Source organism: Montipora foliosa, chromosome 6, assembly GCF_036669935.1.
Source record: "Montipora foliosa isolate CH-2021 chromosome 6, ASM3666993v2, whole genome shotgun sequence".
NCBI classification, from domain to species: Eukaryota; Metazoa; Cnidaria; class Anthozoa; order Scleractinia; family Acroporidae; genus Montipora; species Montipora foliosa.
The window spans coordinates 71537474-71547473 of NC_090874.1; the positions used below are offsets into that span (position 1 = coordinate 71537474).

At 41.0% G+C, this 10000-nt stretch overlaps 1 protein-coding gene across 1 annotated transcript in view; it reads right to left on the reverse strand.

The window, feature by feature from the left end:
- Positions 1-3555: 3555 nt before the first annotated feature.
- Positions 3556-10000, reverse strand: part of LOC138008332 (uncharacterized) — a 21447-nt gene continuing 15002 nt past the window's right edge. The window contains exon 2 of the mRNA XM_068855646.1: positions 3556-9279. Coding sequence (XP_068711747.1) covers positions 8104-9270 — 1167 coding nt within the window. The 5' untranslated portion in view covers positions 9271-9279 and the 3' untranslated portion in view covers positions 3556-8103. The remainder of the gene's footprint in view (positions 9280-10000) is intronic.

A 10000-nucleotide genomic window follows, 5' to 3' on the forward strand; every position in this document is an offset into this window, starting at 1 on the left:
TAAATGAAAAACAAACAAGCAAACCAACAGAGAGTCCTGGCGTGGTTAAGGGAAATGAGTGCAAAAACGCCACTTGAGCAAACTAATCATTTCCTTCGTTTTTTTTTGTTTTTGTTTCAGCAAAACCAGGGCATAAAGTTGGATTCAAGCCTGCAGGTGGAATCCCGCACTGCTAAAGATGCCTTAACTTGGCTATCCTATAATGAATGAGGAACTTGGGCCGAGTGGACACATCCTCATGTTGTTCAGGATTGGTGCAAGTTTCTCTCCTTGGGGACATAGAGAGGCAGCTGGTTGCCACTATGTGACGGGGCGGTGAGTAGTAGGGTGTAATCACAAGACGAAACCATTTGCGGCTTAAAGTGCCAGCCATTGATATAATTCGAAATATTTATCCAGGAAGCCACCACTCACCCGAAAGTGGTTTCAAGGAGGTCCTGCATCTTGGTCCTAATGGATGTAGAGATGTTGGTTTTTGAGGAGACGGGGAAAATCCGAGAACCCGGCAGAGAAAACTCTCGAGTGCAGAGAAAAGAACCAGCCACAAACTTATCCCACCTAGCGATCGCCACGAGTCAGGAACATGAACCCGGGCCACATTGGTGGCAGGCGAGTGCTATCACCACTACGCCATCCGGCTCCCCAACAAATTTTCAGTTTACAGCAGTTTATGTGTGATCTTAACTGAATCGTTTAAGTGGTAAGAAAATGAAATTGAAAATGGATGAAAATGCCAAATTTCCACTTAAGGTGGCTCAAACCAGTTTCAACACTTTCAAGAGACCTTGTTATTAGAAGGATTGACACTACAACACTCTATCACGTAACAGCAATGTTATGGTACCATGTGAAACATCAATTACTGCTGACCAAGAAGCAGTCATTTTTGTGTCGTAACAAGTTTCCATGGCAACAGGAAAGCCTTGCAAGAACCCCCTATATTTTGGCTTTAGTTGCTCATATCTGAAAAACGAACTTGGTGACCCCAATTTTTTTATTGCAGCAAGCTAAGATGAAACTCTACTGCAATGTAAAAAAAAAAAAAAATCGGTGGAGCAGATTCAGAGCTACCTTAAATTTCTAATTAGATTAAGGTGGTTCTGAATCTACTCCAAAGAATTTTTTTTTAACTTTGCAGAAAGTTTCATTCTGGCATTGCTGATTACATTTCAGAAATAAAAAATGGGGGTCACCGAGTTTCGTTTTTGAGATATGAGCAACCAAAGCCAAAATTATTGGGTGTTTTTGCAGGGCTTTTCCTAGTGCCACGGTACCTTTTCCGTCACGAAAATGAGCGAATCGTTTTTTCCAACAGCAAATAATTGGTGTTTGATATGGTACCATAACATTGCTGTTAAGTGATGAAGTGCTGATCATGATAAGAACGGTTCTTTCAAGTGTTGAAACTAGTTTGAGCCGCCTTAAGAGTAAGAACTTTGATTGCTATTCATGCGTCTGACGTTATCGCAAGACGTTTTACCCTGCGAGCATCGTCTCTTTCGCGATATTCACTTAAACCTTCTTTAATGGCCAAACCTCGACAGGTCTCCTGGAAACGACTTTTAATCATAGAATTATAGGTTCAACTTATGTAAGGATCCAAAAAGTACTGGACGTCTTTTCGAGAATCCCTACCTGTATATGCCATAGCTTAGAATTTTATCATTGAATCTTCTCCTATTCATGTCAGGGTGTCTGGCTGCTGGTGTCATAGAGTAACCAACTATATCAACAAGTGGCCCAATGGCCCCTTTATCTAGAGGTTTGTTTTGGCACGCTATATTTAATCTTAAGTTAGAAAGAATCTGCCTTGAATTTTTCAATTGAAATTCAGTGGAAAAAAGTAGCCGACTTCCCTGTGTGAAATAGCCGACGCTTTTCAATTCATCGCTGTCGGTACTTATTTGAAACCACTGCGTGTTCGTGCAAGTATACTGAACCCTTTTCTTGTTTATTGCGTCCCGACATGTACAGGTATGCTGCACAGCATGAAATGGCAATGGCTTAATCGCCCAGCTGTCAACCACATGTCTCTCGAGGGAGAAATTGCTGCTTGGTAGCTGATTGTTTTCACAAAACGCTGTCATTGGAGGGGTTGGTTTAATGTAGTCCAAGTGAAGCGTGCGTTTCTTAAAGTAGGATCAATCAAATCACGTTTTGGCTTTTGATGAAAGGGGCAACGGCAAATTTCTCAAAGCAGAGTGGAGGAGCAACAAACAAAACCACTAAAAGTATGGCGTCGAATCCGGGAGACGATCCTTCGGCCACACTGATGTAAGTGGGAGTGTTTTCAACCCTGCGCGATTCCTCATTCCCCATGAATCAGGGTTTACTGTATGTATGAAAAAGGGGGGAAATTCCAAGTTTGTGCATGTGTAAGAAAGTGGGGAAAATTCAAAATGTCCAACTTTTTGAAGAAGTTTATTGATGTATTATTAGCAAAAGTATCTGGAATAACACGATTGGTTGCGGGTTTTATTTGCGTTTCGGGACTTCAAAACGATTTTAATCATATCGCGAGTACACTGTACGCCGAGCTCACAATAGTGAAAAGTTGATTTGCATTCTCAAACGCTAATGCCGCTCCCACCAACTCATGGGATCTTTCGCCCATGTTGAAAAACATGAACAAGGTGATTAATTTTACTTACCGCATATCTTGGTGCTATTTTTGTATCGACAGAACAACTAGATCCAATCCTTTACCATGGCTTAGTTATGGAAACTACACAATTTAAGCAATTGTCGCTTTTTAATCGACACCTGAAAAATTTAGGTGACTCCAACGGGATTCGAACCCATGACCTCTGCGATGTCGGTGCGATGTTCTACCAACTGAGCTTTGACGTCACACAGTTGAGAGCTGGTCAATTTGTTGGGCTCATTTGTTTCCGTGTGAAAGACTCGATGAATTAATGAAATGAATGTACATTTGAAGTGCGTGTTATAGACGAATGAGAGAAGGGATCCTTATGTCACCCATAAGGCAAAGAAAAGGCCTGCTGTGGGCCACTGTGAGTACCTGGTATGCCACATGCTAACGGAAAGGGACATTTTGCTACCGACAAATAATTGTGCCTAACAGTCTGTTCTTGGCCCAAAACATTTAAATCTCAGGGGCCGGAGAAAATCGCGTTATTATAGACCTTTCTCATAATGGCGGCCAAATAAAATATTCTTTTGTTTTAATGCTAATAAGCCTTTCTAGCCTCGTTTCGACGAGCAAATTTCAAAAGAATATTTGTTTCAAAACGAGGGCAGTAGGTCTAATTAACATAAATACAAAAGAAGTGGTCGCATTTACAAATGTATGAAAGTGGTCTATTGGTGGGAGCATAGCTAATAGAGGGGAGTGGTTATGAAACCCGACAAATTTCTTTGTTGTAGGTTTTTGTTCTCTTTTTTGGCCTTGACCGTGCACAAAACACTACAGTTGTTTACTCCGTACTGAGGAACTAGCCAATAGAAACGTGTTGTTTTACGTAATTCATGCATAGTGTATGAGCGCAAAACAAAAGATTGTGCACGGTCGTGGACTTTCCAACCGAAAATCTTGGTATCTTTGTTTGCTCCTTTGATGTTTGCCGAGCTTCAAAACCAGTCCACTCTATTAACTATGGTGGGAGTCGTAGTAAGGTGACCCATATCTTTCAGAAATAGAGACATCGTTTATTTCCTCCCGGGGGTGCGGGGGCGGTGGTTTTCAGAAAGGTGTGGGATTCCGGTAGTGTGATTAGTAAGTAGTTGATAGGATCCTGGGGCAAGCTTGGTTACATAGCATTCAATCTGGCGGCTACCGAATCGAGCAAAGATGCTTGTGGAAACGTCTCTCAACTGGCAGCAGAAAAGGCCCGAAAGTCAGCGTCCCTCACTTTTCATATAATTATAAATTGACCCCCAAAATTAAGCCTGTTTAAAAATTGTAACGTAATAAGCGATCGCTCCCCTTGGGGAATCTTTTAATTAAGCAATATCCGAACTAGTAATAGTCATTTCGAGTTTCCCCGATTTCCCTTCGAACTATTAATCGTCACTTGGGAAGTTCCACGTTTTTCGCAGGGAACGAGCTGTGGCAGAAGCTAAGGTGTTTTTTGTTGCGTTTGGAAACGAACATATCTATTTTGAATTCAATTCAGGGTGTTCTTTATGGCTTAGTAAAGTTTAAGTAGCTAATTAAAGCAGAGGTTGTAATTGCAAATCTAACCATTTCCGGCGAGCAAAAACGAACTTGACAACGTGAATTTTACCTAATAAAGAGGAAATAAGGGGGCAGCAGCCGTAGCTCTAGCTCTTGTACGAAAATCCAGGTAACGAATTGAAGGAGATAACTGTGCGCTTTTTGCTATCAAGTTAAAAATAGAAGGTATTATTGTATTTCTTGTTTTCTGAGTGATTCATTTTTCTGATTTAGCACGATTTAATATGATCACTAGTACTCACGAATATGTAGCAAAAAAGCACGAGGATTGTCTCGCTTTGTTGAACTAATATAATACCCCGACTCGGTTTAGTTTTTAATTTTTGAACTTTCTCCTAACAGTACTACGACCAATCTTGTAACCATTAGCCGGCGAATGTATAATAAACAGATGAAAGTTTTGGAAGATTTGTACGAGAACCGTTGGCGAATCTCAATGTCTATATGGACCCAGAAATTGATTGAAATTGAATTTACCACCAAAAACATAGCGGAACTGACCATCCTGCAGGCGAATACAAAAGATAAAAAAGAACATACAAAAATCTTTGACTTCACGCAAGGTTTATTATCTTTTAGTTGTAATGTTTTTTTGTTGAACTTGTTCTTTATAAACCATTTGTTAATGTGTCAAGAAGGTATACCCAGTTCCCACATCATCGGAACCTTCTCTAAAAAGCACTTTGGCCTTGAACAGAACAACAAAGAAACATGAAAAGCTTTACACACTTGATTACAATTTATCACGCCTAGGGATGGACCATTTTATGCTGAAAGGCGTAGAATTAGACATTTTTTTGTACACCAAAGAGTGTGTTTCAGCGAATTGAAACTCTCTAAGTTAGGACACCGCAAGAGAGTTCTCCCGAGAGAGAGTTTTGTATCGGTTTTTCTGCCCAATATCTTTTTCTCCTATTAAATTCGCCACCAAAATTGATCCGGCCTTTCTATCAAAATTATATGGTCTATCCCTTAGGAAAAGCAAAATCTTTTGATCTTCTGGTTTGAGAACTTCGGTCACACAGGTAAATAAGCAGTTTGTCATATTCTATACGATTCAATAAGTTGAAAAAGAAAACTGGTTAATATTCGGTTTCAATCAATGTTAATTAAGACAAAATGAAACAAATGGACACACCCATTTGGACACTCGTTTGTAAAAAGAGCACCCAAATCAATCAATCAGAAATTTCTCGCTGAAACTATGCGGCCGTGAGGCAAAATGTCTTTTCAAGTCGAAGACATACACATTTACATACTGACAAACACAATCGTTATATATTAGAGAGATTTCCCATCTCGTTTCGGACAGTGATGTGCATTTTTCCCAAACCTGGAAGAAACTCGTTTGGTGTTACCTAATTTCGGACCTATTACGTCCGGTTATCGAGCATTAAAAAAGCAAAACAATTCTACGTGCTTTTTAATGATAAGCAGCAGACTTCAGTTTCCCCTTCCACGTTAATCTCTCTAGTATAGTCTAATATAATCTCCCCAATATATCAAACCACATTCTTTAAATTGAATCACAGTCGAAAGAAAATTTCTTATTGCTCTAGGGTTATTAACAGTTCTTAAAGCAAAATTCTAATCAATCGCGACGCTCGAATAATTTCTGCCGTCAGAATCTCGAGCAGAATGAGAGATTTAAAGGCGACATTCTAGTGGCAGAATAGTGCATTTTCAGTTGAATTTGAGCTGAACACCGGAAAATCAGTAGCTGTAATGATGTACATAACATTTGCAAAAATCCCGGATCTGCGCGCGAACTTCTTAAGTATATATATATCCCTTCTACTGTATTTTATCAACTCCCCTAATTACTAAGCTTGACACAAATGCACTGAAACGCAAGGTTAACAACAATTTAACACATTCCGTTAAAGAGGTTGACTAGCAGTAGAGTTATTTTCATAGAGTTATGTCGTAGAGTTCGAGTTAAGTTTCCAAAATCCTGAATTCAAGATTTTGGAAGGCCTATATCCTGAATTTAGAAATACAAAAAGTATCCTAAACATGCATAAAAGCTAACCTTAGGCCTTATTAGGCTAACAAAAGTTTAGCTTTTATGAATGTTGTGTTCCAAAATCTCAGTGAATTTAGGATTTTGGAAACTTAACTCTAACTCTAAGAATAGCTGTCCCCCTCGTTAAACTACATTTTTCAAAATGAAAATAGATTGATAAGGTTCTTACAGCGTAAAGGCACCGGCTTCAACATTTGGTTCAACATCCGTTCGATTTTGTTGAATGATGTTGAACGATGTTGACTCCTGGGGTGGGGAAACGGTGTCAACACATTATCAACATTTGATTCAAGAGAGCTTCACGAGAGGCCTTGTACTGAGTCCCAGGCTGCAGCCGTGCCTGTTACTATGGATACAAACATGATCCATCAATGAGAGACCGATTAGTGCGCACGTGCGTACCCAACAATGTTGAAAGAGGGGGAGGGGTAGGGGTAGGGGTCAAACGGCTTTAACTTCATTCAACATTAATATTCGCGAAGCAGAGGTTGAAGCCGTTTGCCCGGGCCTTAAGGCGCGACATGGTTTGGCTCCTCCTTATCACATCTGCTGGTGACCAAATCTGAAGGTCCTTACTGCTTGAGGAACTTTGATGATTCACTTTTAGTAGTTATATACATAAATAATTGACCGCTCCCCATAGGGGCTTTTCAGGGCCAATGGAACACAACAAAACGACGGAACAGAACAACATCAACTATTAACTAAAGAATCCCGACTGGCCGGAGGCAAACCAGTTGGCTATTTACAAGTGCAGCTGGGAAGTTGAAGCAGGGACTACCAGAAATTCAACGAGTGGTCAGAGCGGGTCTTGAACCCGGGGTTTCCGGATCTCAAGGAAAGCGCCCTAACCACTGGGCCACACTGTCTCGAGAACTAAGTTGCGAGAACTAATTGTAAGGCCCAGGTCAAACGGCGAACTTTACATGAGACGAACTAAACAGAACCAATTAAGTTTATGATAAAATCGACGAACTGTATTAGGATCGACCCACACGTTCTATCAGTCCACCTCAGAGGGATAGAACGCTCGTGTAAAGATCTAGTCTGGGACAAACGTCGGACTACTCATGAGTCCAACTTAATTCATAAATAGGCCATTTTCGAAATATCAAATATTCCGCTTGATAGTGAGGCCGTGAGGACAAAAACAATAGAACCCGTTGGAATAAATGTGAAAATTATTTACATATCCAGTTTCCTTTGCCTCTGTCCTCACTGCCTCACTATCAAGCTGAATTTTAAAATATTGAAAAAGGTCTCTTATAAATTTGTACGATAATGTATATTTAGGCCGCGATATCAAAATATTTATAACAGAGCACGGGTTGTCATTTTGTTTTTGGGCAATCTATTATAAACATTGCGAGTAAGCGAGCAAGGTTGAATTCAACGCCAGTAAATGACGGCGAAGATCTATCGCGCGTGTTTTCCTAAACACGAAATGGGTGTGCGTCATGATTTGCAAAAATCCAACGAACATTAGAGAATTTTTCTCGTGAAAAGAACAGCGGGGTTGTCACTGAGGAATGAATATTCCGCCGAATTTAGAAGATCAGTATTTTCTGCAGTATGGAACGTCGTTTTCTAGAACTGCAAAGCATGTAAACACTTCTTTCGTGTATTCATTTGCGCCGTTTTGCTGGAATCCCGCTGACTGAGAGATTCGCTTTTGCATTTGGTTCGACGTGAAGTTCGACGTTTGACCCAACATTTTTAATTTAGGTTGACTTAAATTAATTTGGATCGACCCAAACTACCATTCAGTTCGTCTCATGTCAATTTCGACGTTTGGCCTGGGCCTAAGACGTTTGGCGACAGAGCTTTCTTTAAAGTGGGTCCAATACTATCGAACAGTATCCACTGAGGAAACAATTAATTAAAAGAATGCTTTAAAAAAGCTCAATACTTTTTCTTTTGCAAAATCCAAACTCTCAGACGATTTCAACCAGTCGACAATTTCTCCGGTAACGCTGCTCCCACCCAAGAGCCAGCTGATAACCCATGAACCCGGAGAATTGATGATCTGTGTTCCGTTGTTTACGTTATTTATAACGATTTGTGGTTGCTCATCTCGCAGATTTCGATTTGCAGCCTGGTCGCCTGGTCCTGGCAAAGATTCGTTTTGTATTAGTTGTTTCTGCACTTCAAGTTTAACTGCTACAGCTGTCGTAACTCCGTGCATGACACCTTGAGTCACGATATCTCCCAGGTCTGGCTTGGGTGCATAGATATCTGGCTCTCCTTCTTTCGTGTAGACTGCATGCTCCCTTCCGTCATCTAGTTTCTCGTCGCGATTATACTTGTAGCCATCTTTCTTCATTTTTCTCTCAAGGGCAGCAGATTGAACTTCTTGAGAAATGAAAGCAGCCCCACTGCCCATGGCTAGCCCAGAAGTTCCTCCTATAGCCATGGCTGTTTTCACTCCAATTTTCCCCGCTTTGGTCAAAGCTGCTGTCCCTTTCACTGTTCCAACTGTCCCCACTGTAAGAGCGGCGTTGATAAAACAGTTGGCCCATTCTTCCCTGTGGTCAACTTCAACTTTTTCTCCACGCAAAAATTTTTCAAAAGCCGTTCCAGCGTACGGAACGATCCCACCGGAACTGGCTGCACCTATACCGCCTTCCTTCCAGAGATCACCCCAGGAGATGCCATGTGTCCCACGCTTAGCATCTTCATCAACAATTCTGTTAACACCAGACGCGAAACCGTTCAATGCTCCGGATAATGGATTAGGGGCACCATAGGTAGCAGCTTGAACCGCTATCCTCCCTACCTGTAACAAGCTGCTAATTGCGGTGGCTCCAAACTTTTCTCCGTTTTTGCAAGCTTCCTTTTTAAATTTAGTTGCTTTATCAGTCTCGCCAACCATTGTACAGACTCCTGAAAATAGCACAAGACTTCCCGCCTTCCCCGCAGTTGCAAGGAAACTGTCGCTTTCCCAATTATCCCACCTCCTACGAGCTGCAGCTGTATCGCCCGTAATGGCATCCCCAATACTTTGGACTGACCTGACAACTTCATCTATAACGGGAATTTTAGTCATTGTCGTAACCTAGGGAAAAATTTCAAACGGATGAGCTCAGCAATGGTACTTTACGGAAACGAAAAAAAAAAAAGCTAAGGACAAAAGACAAAACTGTAGTGGAGACTATTCCGGCCTCGCCCAACCGTTCATTGTTTTTGAAGTGCCAGATCAATTACAAATGAAATAAACAGACAGGCCGTGTTTTTACGAGCGGTTTTTCAGGTCCCTTAGCGAGTGACAACCGAAAAGTCCGTGAAAACAGTTCCTTTCCCAACTCGCTTAAAGTAAAGCAAGTCAGCAAATTTCAATAGAATTATTATTGAATTTGCAATTACTTTCGGCCAATGAGGAGTCGCTTGCGATTATTCAAATCGGAAATACAACGGGCGTGCTTTTAAAATTATTTTTGTGGTAGTTCACTTGGGTGCTTTCGATTTTAGATCTTAAAATCCGGATCTTCGCATTTCCAATCTAACGCAAAATCCGAAATCGGATTTCGAAACGGATTTTGTTTATTGAAATCCTTACCCGACATGGATTTCCAATTAGTGAATCTGCGATAAAATTCGTTTTCAGATTTTGTGTTCGACTGGAAATCCGAAGATCCAGATTTTAAGATCTAAATCTGAATTCCCCAATCGAAAGCACCCTTTATAAGTGCACTACACACTATGTCATCGGGGCTGTTTGTCTGAGTGAGTGAGTGAGTGAGTGAGTGAGTGAGTGAGTGAGTGAGTGAGTGAGTGAG